At 46.7% G+C, this 21,318-nt stretch overlaps 1 protein-coding gene across 2 annotated transcripts; it reads left to right on the forward strand.

Moving 5' to 3' along the window:
• The first annotated feature begins 2,894 nt into the window (after positions 1-2,894).
• On the forward strand, positions 2,895-6,145 carry ZCCHC12 (zinc finger CCHC-type containing 12). 2 transcript variants are annotated; one of them, XM_025372139.1, is made up of 4 exons: positions 2,895-3,160; positions 3,507-3,558; positions 3,756-3,879; positions 4,293-6,145. In XM_025372139.1, the coding sequence occupies exon 4, from the start codon at positions 4,404-4,406 to the stop codon at positions 5,610-5,612; it is 1,209 nt and encodes a 402-aa protein (XP_025227924.1). In that variant the 5' UTR covers positions 2,895-3,160; positions 3,507-3,558; positions 3,756-3,879; positions 4,293-4,403; the 3' UTR covers positions 5,613-6,145. The 2 variants fall into 2 exon arrangements, with proteins under 2 accessions (XP_025227924.1, XP_025227925.1); XM_025372140.1 differs by lacking the exon at positions 3,507-3,558.
• The last annotated feature ends 15,173 nt before the right edge of the window (positions 6,146-21,318 follow it).

Consider the following 21,318-nt stretch of genomic DNA (forward strand, 5'->3'; position numbering starts at 1 on the left):
TCCAACTGAAGAACACCTGATTTGGCGATAAAGCCAATTTAAATGCAGAACAAGATTCTGCTTAGAGGCCAGGGTCAGATGTCATAGTATTGGGGAGCAGAAGCAAGAGTCTGAAGAAAACCCCGAAGCTATTACCAGCATCACCCCCGACTGTGTGAAGTAAGCAACCTGCCTTCTCTGCACCTCCAAAATTCTCCACCCACCACCACCGCCATTCCAGTGTTCCATCCACAAGAGAAAGGTCATGCCCCTGAGATGAAGGTGCTTTGTCTTTAAATGTAGATTGTTTACTCCAAGGAGTTCTAGGTATTGGAGTTGGAAATAAGAAGGCAGAAAGAAGCAGGTAAAGTACCTTGGCAGGCTGAAACTGAACCTAACAGCAGCTGAAAGGCATCAGACTGTTCACTCACTTCCAAACACCAGGAGTCAAGAACAAGCAACTCCTTTGCACTTGGGCAGTCCAAGTGCACGTGGCCTTGACCCCGCAAAGTTCCCACAGGAGTCTTTTAACCACACTTTACATGAGAGAAGGAAGGCTTGCTTCCCCAGAACCAGAAGTAAGGGAAAATGGAGTGCTGCAGGCTGAATTATGTTCTCCCCAAATTCACTGTAGTCCTAACCCTCAGTACCTTAGAGTGTGACTGTATTTAAAGACAGGGCCTTTAAAGAGGTAATTAAGGTAAAAATGAGGCCCTTAGGGTGGGCCCCAATCTGACTTGTGTCCTTATCAGAAGAGGAAATTTGGACACACTGAGAGACCCCAGGGGCACATATGCAGAGAGGATGGCCATGAAAAGATTCAGCAAGAGAGCAGCCATGTGCAAGCCAAGGAGAGAAGCCTCAGGAGAAACCAACCTTGCTGGCACCTTGAAGTTGGACTTCCCAACCTTCAGAACTATAAGCAATACATTTCTGTTGTTTATAAACCACCCAGTCTATGATATTTTGCTATAGCACCCCAAACAGACTAAGACAGCACTGTAACAAATTATCACAAACTTGGCTTAAAACAAGAGAAGTTTAATTTCTCACAGTTCTAGAAGCCAGAAGCTTAACATCTGTTTATCTGGGCTGAATTCAAGGTGTCAGTAAGACTGTGCTTTATTCCTTGCCTCTTCCAGTTTCTGGTGGCTGCTAGTATTCCTTTGCTTATGGCCACATTACTAATCTCTGGTCATTGCCTTCTCTTCTTGGTGCACCGACCCTCCCTCTCTTATAAGGGCACTTGCGATTTAGATTTCAGTCTGCCTGGAAAATTACGTCGAAAAGCCTTAACTTAATCACACCTGCAAAGACCGTTTTACTTTATAAGGTAACATTTACAGGTTTCAGGGATTAGGACTTGATACATTTGGGTGGCCATTATTTAGCTTCACACAGAGTCCAAAATCTTTGCATACAATTTCAGGAAGATCATGGATTCCAGGTAGGCACATCTGCTCTGGAGTTGCATTTCACCACAGATACCTTTGGACAGATATTGGAGACAGGCTCATTTACTTGTTCACAAACCTCGCTACACCTCAGAACCAACCGTAGGGCTGGTTAAAAATACTAAATCAACCAAATGTCCATCAGTGACAGACTGGATTAAGAAAATGTGGCACATATACACCATGGAATACTATGCAGCCATGAAAAAGAATGAGTTCATGTCCTTTGTAAGGACATGGATGCAGCTGGAAACCATCATTCTCAGCAAGCTATGGCAAGAACAGAAAACCAAATACCGCATGTTCTCACTCATAGGTGGGAATTGAACAATGAGATCACTTGGACACAGGAAGGGGATCATCACACACCGGGTCCTATTGTTGGGGGGGGAGGGATAGCATTAGGAGATATACCTAATGTAAATGACGAGTTCATGGGTGCAGCACACCAACATGGTACATGTATACATATGTAACAAACCTGCACGTTGTGCACATGTACCTTAGAACTTAAAGTATAATAATAATAATAATAACATACTAAATATAAAACCACACCCCAACCCCTAGTCCTAGTAAATCTGAATTCACCAGAATTGGGGCCCAGAGCCTACATTTCTTTTTTTTCTTTCTTTTTTCTTTTCTTTTCTTTTCTTTTCTTTTTTTTTTTTTTTGTGAGACGGAGTCTTGCTCCGTCGCCAGGCTGGAGTGCAGAGGTGCGATCTTGGTTCACTGCAACTTCTGCCTCCCAGGTTGGAGCGATTCTCTAGCCTCAGCCTCCCGAGTAGCTGGGATTACAGGCACGCACCACACGCCCAGCTGATATATATATATATATATATAGTATTTTTAGTAGAGACGGGGTTTCACCATGTTGGCCAGGATGGTCTCTATCTCTTGACCTCGTGATCCGTCCGCCTCGGCCTCCCAAAGTGCTGGGATTACAGGTGTGAGCCACCACGCCGGGCCAGAAGACGCATTTCTAACAAGCTCCCCCAAATGACTCTGATGTCTTGCACCCATACTTGAATGGGTATTGGTTGAGAGCCTTGTTCTCCAGCTCTCCGCTCTGTTAAATGGACATACTGATACTTCCTTCACAATAAAAGAGATGTCTGTGAAAGCCTGTTTCCGCAATGCACGTGCTAATGCTCTTCCCGCCCCTTCCCCTCTTCCCCCTCTTTCTCCTATACCAAGGTGAAGAGCTTTTATTATTCACTTGATTTTGGACCCAGTTCGTGTTTAATGCACCTGACCTAAGATGTAGCGTTGAGCCCAGGGAGAAGGGAAGGGTTGGGGGAGAAAGAAAGAGTCGCAAATTCCCGGGTAACAGGCAGATTGGCTCCATAGGTCTAATCAAGCTGCACTTGACGCTCCGCGGGCCTGCTGCGCCCCCGCCCCCTCGGGCGAAAACTCGCCTCTGCCCAAGGCTGTGCCGGGCGTCCGCCCCCGCACTTCGCTGATTGGCCGCACTGGTCCGCTCGTCACGCTCTTTTGTCTCAGCTGGCAGAGGATAAAAGCCGCCGCGGCTGCCTTAGGAACCGCGCTGTCTCGTCTCGGCTACCCCTGGTTGGGCGGCCCTGCGAAGCAGCTCCTTCGGGCAGCCCCTGGTCGCTTAGCGGCCAAGGAGGCTTCAATTCTTTGCCCCCTGCAGGGCGGAGGAGACCAGAAGGCGGAATCTACAGCTGGCGACGCGGGAGCATCAGCTGCCCACCAGCGGAGCACAGGTAAAGAAGGGGGGTGCGATTGCCCGGCGGGGAGTGGGGTGGGGGAAGACCCACCAGTACTGGGCGGCTCCCCGCTTGGAGAATCGGTGACTGCGAGGCAGGGGTAGGAGTACTCTTGGCCCGGCTGCGCTGAGGGAGGAGGTGGGGTTCACCTGGATACTGCGGACTGGGTAAGATTTGCCTGGATTTGGGGGTGGGGGGCAGAGGCGAGGGGTAGCGGTGGGGCGGAGGGGTGGGTAGGAATCCCAAGCTGTTTGCTTCGAACCTCCTTTGCATCTACTCATCTCTTTCTGGGAGGAATATGTGGGTGGGTGTGTCCAACTCCTATTGCCTTTCTCCGTGGCAGGCCGTCAAAGCCGCATCTGAACTTCAATTCTGTGCAGCTGATTGCAGAGCTGGTAGGCCGACGGCTTCCTGGGGGAGATGTAATGCTGGGGGTGGGGGGCTGGTCTCTGGCTTATAGTCAGGAGGGGGCAGAGAGAATTTTTCGCCTGGCAACAGCGGAGGTTGTGGGTAGCAGGATGACGGGTGAAGCTGCTACTAACCCTTCCCTTCTCTGGCCTTCTCCGCTGTGGCGCAATCTTGAAACCTCGAGGACCCGGATCTGCGACCCCCTGTGGACAGAGGTTGACCGTACCCGGAGAGGAGCTTTCCCACGGAGGGCACTGGTTGCAGAGGCTGGAAATGAAATAAAGGCGCACTCTTGTTTCAGAGTTCGTGTAAGAATCTGAGAAATAAAGGGGGAGACGGGGGGTGGGGGGCACTTTGAGAAGGGGGTGTGGTTGAGACCAGAGACCATGAGGTTAATGAGATTTTATTTCCACAAATCTGCGATCATTGTACTCTATTTGGAGAGCCCAATATCAGCTCCAGACACTGCTACACCTAGAATTTGAAGCAACAGTTGCCCTCCCTGTTGGAGGACTGGTGGGAGGGATGGATGTGGCTGCAAAAAGCACCTTGCTAGCACGCAGCCATCGGGTAGCTCTGGGAGGTTGTAAGTGCCAGTCTCCTACAGGATTATTTTTAGGGTAGTGGGCAAATATAAAATGTACTGCAGGATATTCAGGTAGGGAGAGAATGCAGCTGCAGCCTGCTCCCTTATTAACCAGCTCCCCTTTCTTTTTTACAGCCCCTGCTGAGATAGGAACGCAGAGCCACCCCCTCTCCTCTCCCGCCTGCAGATTAAGCTTCTCTAAAAAGTCTAGGCATCTTATATTCAGATACCCTATCGTCGTCAGTCATGGCTAGCATCATTGCACGTGTCGGTAACAGCCGGCGGCAGAACGCACCCTTGCCGCCTTGGGCCCATTCCATGCTGAGGTCCCTGGGGAGAAGTCTCGGTCCTATAATGGCCAGCGTGGCAGACAGAAACATGAAGTTGTTCTCGGGGAGGGTGGTGCCAGCCCAGGGGGAAGAAACCTTTGAAAACTGGCTGACCCAAGTCAATGGGGTCCTGCCAGATTGGAGTATGTCTGAGGAGGAAAAGCTCAAGCGCTTGATGAAAACCCTTAGGGGCCCTGCCCGCGAGGTCATGCGTGTGCTTCAGGCGACCAACCCTAACCTAAGTGTGGCAGATTTCTTGCGAGCCATGAAATTGGTGTTTGGGGAGTCTGAAAGCAGTGTGACTGCCCATGGTAAATTTTTTAACACCTTACAAGCTCAAGGGGAGAAAACCTCCCTTTACGTGATCCGTTTAGAGGTGCAGCTCCAGAACGCTATTCAGGCAGGCATCATAGCTGAGAAAGATGCAAACCGGACTCGCTTGCAGCAGCTCCTTTTAGGCGGTGAGCTGAGTAGGGACCTCCGACTCAGACTTAAGGATTTTCTCAGGATGTATGCAAATGAGCAGGAGCGGCTTCCCGATTTCCTGGAGTTAATCAGAATGGTAAGGGAGGAAGAGGATTGGGATGATGCTTTTATTAAACGGAAGCGGCCAAAAAGGTCTGAGTCAATGGTGGAGAGGGCAGTCAGCCCTGTGGCGTTTCAGGGCTCCCCACCGATAGTGATCGGCAGTGCTGACTGCAATGTAATAGAGATAGATGATACCCTCGACGACTCCGATGAGGATGTGATCCTGGTGGAGTCTCAGGACCCTCCACTTCCATCCTGGGGTGCCCCTCCCCTCAGAGACAGGGCCAGACTTCAGGATGAAGTGCTGGTCATTGATTCCCCCCACAATTCCAGGGCTCAGTTTCCTTCCACCAGTGGTGGTTCTGGCTATAAGAATAATGGTCCCGGGGAGATGCGTAGAGCCAGGAAGCGAAAACACGCAATCCGCTGTTCCTATTGTGGTGACGAGGGTCACTCAAAAGAAACCTGTGACAACGAGAGTGACAAGGCCCAGGTTTTTGAGAATTTGATCATCACCCTGCAGGAGCTGACCCATACCGAGATGGAGAGGTCAAGAGGGGTCCCTGGCGAATACATTGACTTCTCTGAGCCACTCTAAGGAACCAGCTCCCAGATTTCAGTGAACCCTTACCTATATTCAGCATCCAGTAGTGGGAAAACTGGGTTGGGGTGGGGGCGGGGCTTCTAACTGCATGAATTAATCCACAAAGTGGCTATCTTTTGGGGTGGAGGAGAAAGGGTCTTGGATACCAGCATATTGGAGGGAGATAGCCTGACCTCTGTCCTTGCTCCTTCTCCCTGCAGCCTACGGGTCTGTTTTCTGTGTGTGCTCACTTCCTTGACAGCTTTATTTTTTGTGAAAGTGGTATAATTTATTGTTAAATCTTTGAACAATAAAAAAGTACAAAAAGTGAAGTACAAATTACCCAAATCTTTCCACCCTTATGTAATCATTGTCAACCCTTTGACGAGTGCCCTTCTAGATATTTCCCTATACCTATGTACCCAGATAGATATATGTATAGATAAAAGTGATGAAATATAAGTGCTGTTCTATACTCTGTATTTTTTCACCAAACAATATATGTTGTGAGCTGCTTTCTATGTCAATAAATATATATATCAGCATCTACCGTATTGTGTCTGTGCTGTTATTTTAGGAAGAAGTAAAAAAATATATAGTAAACTAAAGGGAGTTGTACTCTGAGGTGGAGTTTTTAATCAACCGCATTTTGCAGAAAAAAAAAAAAAGAAATGGGCTGAGAATATTTCCCAAAGGTAAAAGGACAGAGTCCCCTTACCACAACTAACCTGTCCCTTCGCTCAGAGAGTCAAATTGTGACACCCACTTGTTGACAAAACACCAGTGCTTTCTTCTCTGATATACTCAGGTGTCTGACGGGGGACGGGGGATGGGGGACGGGGGATGGAGGACGGGGGAGTCTGGTGCTGGGGTAATAGCCCAATATGGGGATTCCAGGGGCTTCATTTCTGTTCACTTTGGGGATGGACAGTTCTTCTTCATCTGGGCAGATTCCTTAGATCATTGTTGCTGTTGCTGCCTCTGGACAACGTCCTGGTCACAAGAAGGAATCTCTCCTGTGGGCTGACACCACCTTCTGCCCCCTCCCCAATTAAGGAAAAGAGAGCAGCCACTCACGGGAGCTCAGCATTAGCAGGCTCAGCTCCTGAGGGTGCAGAACCTCCCCCTGTAAACTCTGAAGCTATGTGCAAGAGGACACCAGCACCCCACGGACCCCAAGTTAGCTTGGGAGGCACGAAAAGCAATATATTTGCTGGGGCATGTGAAGGAACATGGGAATTGGAAAGCCAGGAATCTCCGCACTCTATGTGAGCAGAGCTAAGGGCATTCATGGGAGAGGGAGAGAAAAGAGGGACCACCTCCTTGTTTCATCCTGGAGGGTGATAAAAGAGGACTTGCGTGTGACCTCAGGCCCCAAAGGTCCCTATGTTTCTTGTAGGTGCCTAGGTCCCCATTTTTGCGAGCAGGACGAGGCTGGGGAGTGGGGTGGAGATTGTTGCACTTCAGGCAGGGGTCGAGTGTGAAACGAATATGCAGATTTGGGACCCTCAGGGAGTCTGCCCTGCCGGAAATAGGGGCTCCACGGAGCTGAGAGGATAGAGTATGCAGCAGTGAGTGCTGGTGTGTCGGGGAGAAGCACAGGGCTGGATAGGCAGGGGAGAGGAGAGAGTGCTGTGCCCAGTCAATTCACAACTACATTGACTGGGACAGGGAGCCTGGGAGATATCATAGACCCTAGGGTTTCAAACCGGTCTCTGGGCCGTGTTGTACCAGAAATGGCTCAGGTTGAAGGTCCCATGGAGGGGTATTGGGGTTCTGATTATGTTGGCAGTTGATGGCCCACTCAGTGGGGACAAAGGGGGTTCAGGCTGAGGCCCCGAGGAAGGAGTGGTAGCCAGGCACTACAGGAAGTCTTCCCTGGGCTGCCATGCCAAGAATCTGGTGTGAAGTGCTTCTCTTTCCAGAAACAGGCTCTCAGCTACTCCCTGGCTTATGGCCCCTGCTCCACTCATGACCCCACCATTTGACCTTACAACCACCACCCCCCCCCCCACTGCCCTCCTGGAGCCACATACAGCTGCTGGGGGAGGATGTGGAGGCTCAGTCTCTTGTGGTCTGCCCAGTCTCCCTTCCCTTCTCCCCACAGCATTCAATGTTTACCTTAAGCCTCAGCCTCCTTTACCCTCATGGCCAAAAGGAGACTGGGAGGGCCCTTCTGCCTCTGACCCTTTTTATTTGAGACGGAGTCTCACTCTGTAGCCCAGGCCGGAGTGCAGTGGCACGATCTCAGCTCATCACAACCTCCGCCTCCCGGGTTCAAGCGATTCTTTTGCCTCAGCCTCCAAGTAGCTGGTATTATAGGCGAACGCCATTGTGCCTGGCTCATTTTTGTAGTTTTAGTAGAGACGGGGTTTCGCCATGTTGGCCAGGCTGGTCTTGAACTCCTAACTTCAGGTGATCCGTCCGCCTCAGCCTCCCAAAGTGCTGGGATTACAAGTGTGAGCCACCGTGCCAGGCCTCAGCTTCTGACCCTTTAGCTTAACAAAAACTGAGTCAGGAGCAAAGATCAAGAGGGCCACTCCTTGCATCCTTCTGGGGCATCTCTGGGCCCCTGGCAGCAATCTCAGTCTCTCCAGAGCCAAGAGGGACTCTTTGTGCACCCCCAGATAGGAGGCAGGTCCACCTAGGCCCCCAAAGCCAAAGAAGCCCCCAACACTCTCCAGCTTGCATAGAGTTTAACCCTTAATTCCTCCCTAAATCTACTCCTGGGTGATATCTACCCTTCTCATCTAGTCCAGATTCAAATATTGTTCCATTTCCTGCTCACATTTTTTGGTTTTACTCTATAAACACTTGTTGAGTGATTTGTCCAAAGACACAGATTATGCTGCTATTTCTTTCTATTACCAGGGGGAGTAGAAAAATGAAAAGAAAAATGAATAAATCCTATCCATACCACTACCTTCCCTTTCACTGGAGTGAGCTTGGATGTTTAGTACAGACCACTGCTTTCACTGCTTTGAAAACCTGTTTTGTGACTCATCCTCTTTCACCCTCCCCCCCCCTTTTTTTTTTTAACTTTGTGTGACACTGGCTTTTAGTTTATTCAAGAAATATGCATTCTTCCTAATTGGATACCTGGGCATTCAGATCAGATGAATAGAGTTACCTAAAAGGCTGTTAGATAATTTTGTGTCGGATAGCCTTCATTTAAAGATATGGGCTTATTTTCTTCCTTTCTGCCTTCATTCTCATTGGTCGCTATGAGATGAGAAATTGTTATTTCATCTTGTCAGAAGAAACCAGTCTCTGAGTGCCCTTTTACACAATCTCCCCGCTTCCTGGCATCTTGTCCCTCCGTTTCCATGACATCCCTCTCTCACAGTTTCTGTTTCCTGACCTTTTGATGCGCACTTCTCGGTCTCCTTTGCTGAATCTTCTTCTTCTTCCTGATCCTTCCATAATAGTGATACAATAAACATAATTAACATTTTTATTTTTTTGAGACAGGGTCTCGCTCTGTTGCCCACGCTGGAGTGCAGTGGTGTAATCACGGCTCACTGCAGCCTTGACCTTCCCGGCTCAAGCAATTCTCCCATCTCCCAAATAGCTGGGACCACAGGTGCATGCTACCATGCCCGGTTAATTTTTAAATTTTCAGTAGAGACAGGGTTTTGCCATGTTTTCCAAGCTGGAAAATTGCTATTTTTAAGAGCTTATTGTGTGCCAAACATCCTGTATCAGGCCCTTTGAAGGCGTTGGTTCCTTGAATCCTCATCTTAACCTCATATTGGTATTGCCATTTTTACATATTTTAGATGAGGAAATAAGCTGGAACATTAAGCAGCTCACCTAGGGTCAGGCAGCTAGTTCTTGGTAGAGCCAGAGGTCACATTCCTGGGGACTGGCCCCAAAACCTATAATTCTCTTTTCTTTCTTTCTCTTTCTTTCTTTCTTTCTTTCTTTCTTTCTTTCTTTCTTTCTTTCTNTTCCTCTTTCTTTCTTTCTTTCTTTCTTTCTTTCTTTCTTTCTTTCTTTCTTTCTTTCTCTCTCTCTCTGTCTCTCTCTCTCTCTCTCTCTCTTTCTTTGAGATGGAGTCTCGCTCTGTCACCCAGGCTGGAGTACAGTGGGGCGATCTCGGCTCACTGCAGGCTCCGACTCCCAGGTTTACATCATTCTCCTGCCTCAGCCTCCTGAGCAGGTGGGACTACAGGCGCCCGCCACCATGCCCGGCTAATTTTTTTTTTTTTTTGTATTTTTAGTAGAGACGGGTTTTCACCATGTTAGCCAGGATGGTCTCGATCTCCTGATCTCATGATTCACCTGCCTCAGCCTCCCAAAGCGCTGGGATTACAGGTGTGAGCCAACGCACCTGGCCCAAAGCCTATACATCTTACATGTCTCTCATGTTCACAGCACCCTCTCATGTAGGTGTTATTATCTGCATGTGACATGTAACGAAATTGAGGTTTGTAAATTCGGGATAATAAGGCCTGCCTTTCCAGGTGTGCCCTTTATATGAGTGATTAACACAGGGTTGGTCCATTGTAGACTTCCATTCAAGAAATGGCAGCTACTGGGCCTCTGCTGAAATGCATTACTCTGCTACTGAACTAAGGGCAGGAAAAGTTAAATGCTGTCCATGCCATGCATACAGTGCTTATTCAGTGTTAATCTAAGGATGTGACAGTCTGGTTTCAGGAGCTACACTGAACTTGGCCCCTGACAGGCACAAGAGTGGATTCAGAAATGCCTAAGAGTTTAATAATGATGGCAATAGGACGATAAGGGAGCACTTAGTGAATGTTGAAGTAGATTCCTTGGACAGGAATGACAGTAGCTCACCCCTATCCCCTACACGTGGTTTGTATGTTCCCAGGGAATTTCTCTTTCCCCCACAAGTCAGAGGCACCGCTATCTTTTCAGATAGCTTAAGACTAGCAACGTCTTCCTCCACCAAAACCATTCCCCTTAGCAACAGATGGGAGCGAGGGATGAGTGGTGCTGATCTCAGAGTGACACAGAGGTTCCCCCATGCATGGTAGGAAGGAGGCATGCCTCAGGTCTGAGGATTCCTTTACAATTCAGGTAACCCTGAAATCCTGCCACTGCCAGGGTTCTCAGGGGCAGGATAAAAGGAGGCAGCGAGACTGTCTCTGGGTCTTGAGTTATCATCCTAGCAGGAAATATGTATGGATCCTTAGCTGCAGCAGCTCATTGCAGACCAGAGATGACAACTTAGGTTGGCCTCACACAAATTCTCCTTCCAGATATGTAACATGTTCACCATCTCCATTTTACAGACAGGGACATTGAGGCACACACAGTTATTGTCACTTGCCTAAGATTACACGGATAGTAAGGGTTGGGGCTGGAATTGAACTTCAGATCTGCCTCTCTCCAGAGCCAGAAGTCTTTACAGTTATACTATAAAGTCCTTCCTAATGGGTACAATATATCTGATCATTCTATCGATTGCATCCTGGCAACCAATTTCTAATTGCCATACTCACAACCAAAAGCCTGCACAGTAGCATAGCCTCGGTCTCATTTCTTTTATTAAACAAGACAGAAAAAAAAAAATGATCAGTTTAGGAAAGCTCCTTCTTAGAGCCTGTAACCATCTTCTCTTCATATTTATTTTTATATACAATTTCTGGGATAAGATACTAAAAATAACAAACTGTTGATGAGGATGTGGACAAGCAGTCTCTCTCTCACACTGCTGGTAGGACTGAGGATTGAGGCATTCTTGCTGGAAGGCTGACCAGGAAATGCATCGAAGGTTGAAATATAAAAATCTCTGGATCCAAGAGTATGATCTACTGAAATTGATGCTGAGAACATAGTTGAACAAGTGTAAAAACTTTTTTTGAACAAAGATGTTTACCCTAGTTTATTTTGTGTAATAGTGGAAAACAGGAAACAAGTTAAAAGATCATAAGTAAAACTTGGGTGAATAAATTAGGCTTCATACTTGCAAGACAATGCTCTGCATTTAAAGCTCTCAGTGTGCCTTCAGATCATTGAGTCTAATTGGAAAAAATTAAATGTGGTCACTCTAAGAACGGGCTTAAAACACCAGGCCATCTGTGTTCTCTCTGACCCCCAGTGTGCTGCTCCATCAGTCTGGAACTCTTTTCACCTGGCAAAACCCTTGTCGAACTTCAGGTATCCTCTTATCTGGCACTCCCTTGGGCCAGCTTGCCCTGACCCTGCTAAAACTCATTCCCCGAATCTTAGGTAGCATTTATCATTTTATTGTAATTGCTTGTATAACTAGCTGTCTTCTCCACTAGGCTTTTATCCTCCTAAGCTTAGTACAATGTTGTTGGGGCATCTTGACACAGACTTCAGGCACGCGCCCACCTCACCGGTTTGCACTGGTTGTTCTCATTGTTCCTCCAAATAGCCCTGTGCCTTAATCATTCCCCATGTTCCCGTATTTGCTCAAATGCCATCTTCTTATTGAAGCTGACCCTGAACATCCTGTTTAAAACAGCACATCTGATCATCAGCACTCCAAATTCTCTCTTGCCTGCTCTATTTTTCCATCACGTGCCTTTCTTCTAGTATACTGCATAATTTACTGACTTATATTGTACATTGGTGTCTCTCCCCACCAGACTCAACGACAGCAGACATTCTAGATAACTGCAGCATCACCAGCTCCTGGAACACTCCCTGGAACAGAGCTTATTCTCAATAAATATTTGTGGGTGGAATGAACAAAGTGCCTGGCACACAGTAGGCACTCAGTGAATGCCAGCCTTTGTTATTGCCTCCTACCTGGAACAAGTGCTGCCAGAGAGGAGATAGTCAATGAGAGCATAGTGCACATTGCTGAGCCACCACCCACCTAGCCGATGAAATCAGAAACCTGGAAGACATTCTATATCCATTACTTGGTTCTCACTTCCCCCAGGGTATCACTTATTAGTTGGACCATTCACTCCTAGCATGGCAGAAAGTGGGGAATGGGTTTCTTTGTAGCTTCATCTATGTCACATCATCAAACTTTGGGTTTAAGAGTTTCAAATCCCCAGGCCGGGCCTGGTGACTCACGCCTGCAATCCCAGCACTTTGGGAGGCCAACGCGGGCGGATCACGAGGTCAGGAGATCGAGACCATCCTGGCTAACACGATAAAACCCCGTCTCTACTAAACATACAAAAAATTAGTCAGGCGTGTGGCGGGCACCTGTAGTCCCAGCTACTCGGGAGGCTGAGGAAGGAGAATGGCGTGAACCCGGGAGGCGGAGCTTGCAGTGAGATGAAATTGCACCACTGTACTCCAGCCTGGACAGAGTAAGACTCCGTCTCAAAAAAAAAAAAAAAAAAAAAAGAGTTTCAAATCCCCAGTCATCCCATGTGAATTTGTTTTGTAATCCCATGGGCATTTGCAAGATGCCCCAACAACATTGTGCTAGCACAGGGGATATAAGCCTGATAATAACTCATAGGTTCTGAAGCTAAACTGCCCAGATCTGAAGCCCAGTCCCAGCATTTACTAGTTGTGATCCCAGTCAAGGTGTTTACCCTCTCTGTACTTCAGTTGCCTGTCTCTAAAATGGGGACAATAACAGTACCTATCTTAGAGAGTAGTTGTAAGAAATAAACAAGTTAGTATATGTGAAACACATATTACAATGCCTGGAAACAGGCAAAAGCTCTATAAATGTTAACTATCATAAGCCATTATCATTTAATAAATATGAATGCCTATAGGCACGAGTTTGAGGAATGAAAAAGAGGGAAGTGGAGACATTAAATTTATGTTTTTCTTTACCCAACTCATGAAATATGGGGAGATCAGAGACAGGTTACTATAGCTAAAGACAACCGCGGGGTCAATTCAAGCATGATACTTCCTTTATTAATCCCCATTTCCTGGAAAGTTGCCCAGTCCTTCCTTTTCTGCTCCTATGTAGACTTTCACCATAATACATATAAAACTGTCACAAAGGCTGGGCGCAGTGGCTCACGCCTGTAATCGCAGCACTTTGGGAGGCCGAGGTGGGTGGATCACCTGAGGTCAGGAGTTCAAGACCAGCCTGGCCAACATGGTGAAACCCCATCTCTACTAAAAATACAAAAAATTAGCTGGGCATGGTAGTGGGTGCCTGTAATCCCAGCTACTCGGGAGGCTGAGGAAGGAGAATCGCTTGAACCCGGGAGGTGGAGGTTGCAGTGAGCTGAGATCACGCCACTGCATTTCAGTCTGGGCAACAAGAGCGAAACTCCATCTCAAAACAAAACAAAACAAAACAAAAAAACCTGTCACAAAAACATGTTTGTTTTGTTATTTACTCATGTGTATAATATCCACAACATTCATTTTTGCATGTCTTTTCTCTATCCTAGAATCCAGGCTCCTTGAGTGCTGGGGCTATGTCTTATTTGTCTTTATAAAAGGATTTCTTTGTTAGTGCTTTATTTTTAGAATATGTTCACATGCTTTAAGTAAGGAAAACCACTAAAGAGAGAAAGACAAGGAAACGGCTAAATTCCTTAAAAATATGAAGGTACCCAGGTTTGGGGATGGTAACTGACCAGGAGGGCATTTTTTTTTTTTTTTTTCTGGAGACAGTGTCTCACTCTGGAGCCCAGGATGGAGTGCAGTGGCGCAATCATGGCTCACTGCAGCCTTGACTTCCCGGGCTCAGGTGATTCTCCCACCTTTGCCTCCAGAGTAGCTGGGACCACAGGCATGTGCCACCACACCCAACTAATTTTTGTATTTTTGGGGTAGAGACACGGTTTTACCATGTTGCCTTGGCTGGTCTCAAACTCCTGGACTCAAGCGATCTGTCCACCTCGGCCTCCCAAAGTGCTAGGATTACAAGTGTGAGCCACTGCAACCGGCCCATTTTATCATTTGACTGGGGTTTTGGGAAAGTATGAAGAGGTTAAGAAGGGAAGCTAAGGAAAATCATAGCTAGTAGTCCCAACTTCCTCTATAAATTTTAACATAAGACATCTCCAAGAGACTATGCTTAACCGAGGGAGTAGAATTTGGTGAAGTCTCCTTGAATGTGCCTAACTTCAACTCCTTTTCATGAACATTTTCACCACCTATTGCAATTTCCCTGCAGTTTACTATTCTCTTCCATACTCTCTATACAGAGTATTCTAGATGTCATCAGATCCATATAGTGGGACTAGCACCTTCTTCAATCGAACACGGGTCAAATGGAAATAATAGTCTCAATCACATAGTGTTGTAAAAATTACGTGAAAAATTTAAAAGAAAATAACTGTCTTGAAAAATATGAGGGTTTTGGATACTTTGTGCTATTTTCCTTCTATTAAGGAACAAACAAGAGAGATAATAGGACTGGGCATGCTGGCTCAGGCCTGTAATCCCATCAATTTGGGAGGTCGAGGCACACAGATCACTTGAGGTCAGGAGTTTGAGACCAGTCTGGCCAACATGGTGAAATCCTGTCTCTATTAAAAAAAAAAAAAAAATTAGTAGGGCATGGTAATGTACGCCTGTAATCCTAGCTACTTGGGAGGCTGAGGCAGGAGAATAATTTGAACCTGGGAGGCAGAGGTTGCAGTGAGCTGAGATCGCGCCACTGCACTCCAGCCTGGGTGACAGCCTAAGACCCCGTCTCAATTAAAAAAAAAAAAAAGATAACAATAAACGTGATTTTCAATCACTATGTATTGAACAGGTCAATAATATAGTAAGAATTCTTAATCCCATTTAAGAGAAGATCAATGAGTCTCAGCAAAAGATAGTAACAGGACTAAGGTCATACAGTCAGTAAGTGAATGGTAAGTTGGGCAGCTCCAAAGCCTGTGAGCTTTCCATCACATATTTTAAGGAAAATACTGACATTGCTTAGAAAAACTGAATCATAATGGAAGATTACTTTTTGGGGCAGGAGAAATAAGCAGATATGAATATTTGACCAATTTCCTATTCATCAAGCACGGGGCAAAGCTGTTTGAAAAACTGTAAGTAAAGAAACTTAAATTTTACTAGTGGGAACATGGTAGAGGTTTTTTTGTTTGTTTGTTTCTTTGTTTTTGGAGACCGTCTTGCTGTGTCGCCCAGGCTGGAGTGCAGTGGCGCGATCTTGGCTCCCTGCAAGCTCTGCCTCCCGGGTTCACGTCATTCTCCTGCCTCAGCCTCCCCAGTAGTTGGGACTACAGGCGCTCGCCACCACGCATGGCTAATTTTTTGTATTTTTAATAGGGTTGGGTTTCACCGTGTTAGCCAGGATGGTCTCTATTTCCTGACCTCGTGATACGCCTGCCTTGGTCTCCCAAAGTGCTGGAATTACAGGCGTGAGTCACTGCGCCTGGCCAGAGGTTGGTTTTAAATATCCTGGATGGACCAAGATCTAATTTTGGCTCAGGAAAATATAACTTAAGATAGAATCTTGGGGCTGGTTATGGTGGCTCATGCCTATAATCCCAGCACTTTGGGAGGCTGAGGCAGGAGGATTGCTTGAGCCCAGGAGTTCAAGGCCAGCCTGTGAAATACAGTGAGACACCATCTCTACAAAAAAACTTAAAAATTAGCTCGGCATGGGCCGGGCACGGTGGCTCACGCCTGTAATCCCAGCACTTTGAGAGGCCGAGGCAGGCGGATCACTAGGTCAGGAGATCGAGACCATCCTGGCTAACGCGGTGAAACCCCGTCTCTACTAAAAATTAGCCAGGCATGGTGGCGGGCGCCTATAGTCCTAGCTACTCAGGAGGCTGAGGCAGGAGAATGGTGTGAACCCAGGAGGCGGAGCTTGCAGTGAGCTGAGATCATGCCACTGCACTCCAACCTGGGCGAAAAAAAGATACTCCCTCTCAAAAAAAAAAAAAAAAAAAAAAAAAAAAATTAGCCCAGCATGGCAATGCATGCCTGTGGTCTCAGCTACTTGTAGGGGCTGAAGCAGGAGAATAGATTGAGCCCAGGAGGTCAAGGCTACAGTGAGCCAAGATCATGCCACTGCACTTTGGTCTGGGCAACAGAATGGGACCAATGTCTCAAAAAAAAAAAAAAAAAAAAAATCTTGTCCAAGTGCGGTGGCTCATGCTTGTAATCTCAACACTTCGGGAGGCCCAGGCAGGAGAATTACATGAGGCCAGGAGTTCGTGGTTGCAGTGAATTGTGATGTCTGAACCTGGGCAACAGAATGAGACTATCTCTTAAAAAAAAAAAAAAAAAGAAAGAAAAGAAAAGACATGTAAACGTTTTCCTTCTCTGTTTGCCAGAATGTTTGTAAAACTATTTTGTTTATTAAGTAGTTTTAGGTTTGTTATAAAAGTTGAATATTTAGAATGTCACAAAAGTATGCAAAATATCGTTAATATTTAAATAATCATAAAAGTATATAGTAAAAAAATAAATCATAGGTAAACACTGAACATTTGGCATATTTCTTTTATTTCTTTTTATTTCTTTGTTATTTTTTGAAGGCAGAGTCTGGCTCTCTCACCCAGGCTGGAGTGTAGTGGCACCGTCTCAGCTCACTGCAACCTCTGCCTCCTGGGCTCAAGCCATCCTCCCAACTCAGCCTCCCAAGTAGCTGGGGCTACAGGCATGTGCCACCACACCTGGTTAATTTTTGCAGTTTTAGTAGAGATGGGGTTTTGCCATGTTGCCCAAGCTAATCTTAAACTCCTGGACTCAAGAGATCCTCCCACCTCAGCCTCCCAAAGTGCTGAGATTACAGGTGTGAGCCACCATGCCTAGCCTGGCATATTTCTTTTAAATCTTTTTTCTAACCCTGTGAATGTAGATACATGTATAATTTACTTTATTGGGATTGTACTCTCTAAAAAGGGAGTTTTACATACAAAGTATTTATAAAATTGTTTTTGTTCTTTTTCTAATGACAAATGTGATAATATTGAGAGCAAAATTAAAGATTATTTGTCAAAAAAGAGGAGTAAGGGGGTAAAGCCAGAGCAAATATAAAAACATACTAATAAAAAACTATAATAAACACTGTGTTGTTACTGGCTGACAAATACCCATCATAAATTGTAATAAATATGACTCTTTTTCTAGAAAAAGCAAGAGAATTGATGGAAACACAGCTGAAAATAAAACAATGAGGGACAATAACATAAAACTGAACGACTTAGGAGAAGAAAATGATACCACTCTTTTGAGTGCACCTGTTAGAAGATTTGAATGAATGGAGAAAACTTAAGCTTAACTGGAGGGTGGTGGGCCTGGTGGCTGGGGCAAAGAGGAAGATATCACCATGAAATCATCCAGGCCCCAACCATATCATAGGCTAACCTCACCATTACAGTGCAGTGACCTCTTGCTCAGTATGTGAAGTAGTTCACTGGGAATGAAACAAGTGTGAGGCCCAGCTTGGTGGCTCGCGCCTGTAATCCCAGCACTTTGGGAGGCCGAGGCAGGTGGATCACTTGAGGTCACGAGTTCAAGCCCAGCCTGGACAACATGGTGAGACCTCATCTCCACTAAAAATACAAAACGTAGCCAGGTGTGGTGGCATGTGTCTGTAATCCCAAGTACTTGGGAGGCTGAGGCAGGAGAATTGCTTGAACCTGGGAGGCGGAGGTTGCAGTTAGCCAAGATCATGCCACTGCAATCCAGCCTGGGCGACAGCCGTGCAAATGCTTAGCTAATTATTCCAACACCATTAATTGAATTAGTGGGAGGATCGCTTGAGGCCAGTAGTTGGAGACCAACCTGAGCAATAGAGCAAGACCCCATCTCTAAAAAAATACAAATCAAATGCTGGCTCCCCATATATCACCAATGCACCTGATGATATGATGAAGCTGCATTTATTGCTTCCCTCACTATGGGAGAACACCACTTCGTGAAGCTTTAGCAGTGCTTCAGACAGGAAAAGAAAGATCAGAATTTACTGAGAAATGAAAAATGGGCTTAAGGCGGTGAGTCTTTCAATGTCGGGATTTGACTGGGATTGGGTAAGAACCACGAGATAACAACATTCTAGGATTGGTGTTAATAGCAAGAGGAGGATTTTAATGAGAGGCATTCAAAAAATTTTAGAGTGCAAACTGTTGGTGCTGTCCATTGACAAGTTGATGGGTCTTTGCGGAAGATCCTGTAATGCAGAAACCATTTGCCTGCAGAGGACGTTCTGGAAAAGTAATGCGAATGAAGACAGTGGACTAGCAAAGTCCTTTTTATGTAGATGCTAATGTGGGGTTTTTGATTCTCAGTGTCCAGACCGAGTTTGGGGATAGACAGTTTTAATTCCCATATACATACATTTTTTAATGGACAGTGCACCTTAGGCACGTGTTTATTTTATAGTGTCAAAATCCTTTCATTTCTCGAAGGTGTTTGAGACCTGAGTTAGTTGCTAAACTAGCTAGTTTAAAGCTAAACAAGTAGCTTTAACCTGTCTGCTAAAACCTTCAGGTGGATTATTTCATTTGATCCTCACAAACACCTGTGAATCCTCACAAACACTTCACCATTATTGTCCCTATTTTATAGAAGAGGACAATGAGACTCAGAAGTAATAATTAGTTCACAATCTCGGGGCTACAAATACATGTTTTCAGGAACATCAGCAAAACCCTCTTAATCAAACAAACAAACGTAAACTCCAAAACCCTGCCTTATTCTTCTGTTTTTGCACAAGGGAGCTGGAATCCAGGTTCAAGATAATTATCTGGCCATTCTGTCTTCGCAGGGGTTCTTTTCCATTTCGGGGGAAGGGAGGAAAGGGTGGAAGCCGCTTCCACCCACTACAGTTCGGGCTTGAGTCAGCTCCTAGGTGTCGCGGAGCACGCCCCGGTGCCACCGACGGGGCCATTTCCGCCACGGAGGCCGAGACAGCGCCGCCCGCTCGCGAAGGGTCCAGCTGACCGGCAGGCTCGCGCTCGCGGCGCCAGCTCTATTCTCTTCTGGTCACCAGGGGGCGCCAGAAGCAATGGCGTGTCCCGAAAGGGACGGCGGCCACGTGACAGGGGGGGTCACGCGCAGGGTCGTGGGGGACCGCCTGGGGATTCCCGGACGGCTGCCAGGAGTGAGCGGCAAAGTGCCGAGCCGGCTTGGGCTGCTTTCCTCGCTCCACCGCCTGCTCGTTTCGTCGTGCGCGGGCCGGACGGTGGGGCTGCAGCGGCGAAAGCGACTGAAGTTCCGGAGCAGTCGCATGAGCTTACCGGTTACCAGGAGGCCCCGGGAACAGACACCTCACCCTGACATTGTGGCAGGTTTGGCCCTTCCCGCAGTGCAACAAAGGAGGGACTTTGTCCCAGCCTTTCCCCTAGCCAGGAGAGGTGCTGTTAAATCCCATTGTGCCTCCCCACTGGCCTTGGAGAGATGAGCTTTCCCCTGTAGTACCCCAGGGGACAGGTCGACGGGATGGACTTTGTATCTCTTGGCTGATCTGGTCGGACATCCTTGCCCAATAAGCACTTACCCAGTTGCCCACCCTCTAAAAAAAGGAGAAAAATCAAATCAGTAATTTGATCAATCATTTTCAGAACAATTCACCTGGTTGTGAACTGGGCTGGGCAGTTTCAAGGCGTGAGTTTGTTAACTGACTAGTTTCTTGCTTGGTGTAGAGGCCTTAGGCACTCTCACACTTAAACTGGCAGAGAGGCTAGGGACTATCTAGACTACACACTGGCGTCACTCAACTGGAAACACGTTTTCACACCTCAAGACATCCTACAATTTCACAGACTGAGATGCTGGCTGTGATGTCTATGCAGCACAGCCCCAAGTCCCAACCGACAGAAATGGCTCAGAAACTTAATTCATCACGGTTCTTTTTTTCTTTTTTTTTGAGACAGAGTCTTGCTCTGTGGCCCAGGCTGGAGTGCAATGGCGCGATCTCAGCTCACTGCAACCTCTGCCCTCCTGGGTTCAAGCAATTCTCCCGCCTCAGCCTCCTGAGTAGCTGGCCACAAGACCCGGCTAGTTTTTGTATTTTTTAGTAGAGATGGGGTTTCACCATATTCACCAGGCTAGTCTTGAACTCCTGACCTCAAGTAATCAGCCCACCTGGGCCTCTCAAAGTGCTGGGATTACAGGCGTGAGCCACCGCGCCTGGCCTCACCACGGTTTTTTTTTTTTTTTTTTTTTTTGAGACAGAGTCTGGAGTGCAGTGGCACGATCTCGGCTCACTGCAACCTCTGCCTCCCGGGTTCAATCAGTTCTCCTGTCTCCACCTCCTGAGTAGCTGAAATTACAGGCATGCCACCACCATGCCCGGCTAATTTTTGTATTTTTAGTAGAGACGGGGTTTCAAGATGTTGGCTAGGCTGGTCTCGAACTCCTGACCTCAGGTGATCTACCCGCCTCGGCCTCCCAAAGTGCTGGGATTACAGGTGTGAACCACTGCCACCAGCCTCACCACGGTTCTTAATAGAAGTAGTCTATTTGAGGAAAAACAGTTAATTTGTAAAGAAACTGTATAATGTAATGGATTGAGGAATTTTTTTCCCAGGCTTGTTCTTTATATACCATCAAATCCACTGATTTTAAGTGTACAATTTAAAAAATAAATTTAGCCAGAAGTGGTAGCACACACCTGTAGTCCCAGCTACTTGGAGGCTGAGGTGGGAGGATCACTTGAGCCAGGGAGGTCAAGGCTGCAGTGAGCTGTGATTGTGCCACTGCACTCCAGTCTGGGTGTGATGCTGGCTGTGATGTCTATGACCCTGTCTCAAAACTAAACAAATAAATAAAAATAAATTTATGGAGTTATGCAACCATCACCACAATACAGTTTTAGAACATTTCCCCTATCCCCCATGAATTCCCAGAAGCTGTTTGCAGTTAA

The sequence above is a fragment of the Theropithecus gelada genome, chromosome X, assembly GCF_003255815.1.
Source record: "Theropithecus gelada isolate Dixy chromosome X, Tgel_1.0, whole genome shotgun sequence".
Classification (NCBI taxonomy): Eukaryota; Metazoa; Chordata; class Mammalia; order Primates; family Cercopithecidae; genus Theropithecus; species Theropithecus gelada.

Coding starts and splice junctions, on each gene's coding strand:
- ZCCHC12 (XM_025372139.1), top strand. CDS start 4,404: ATGGCTAGCATCATTGCACGTGTCGGTAACAGCCGGCGGCAGAACGCA.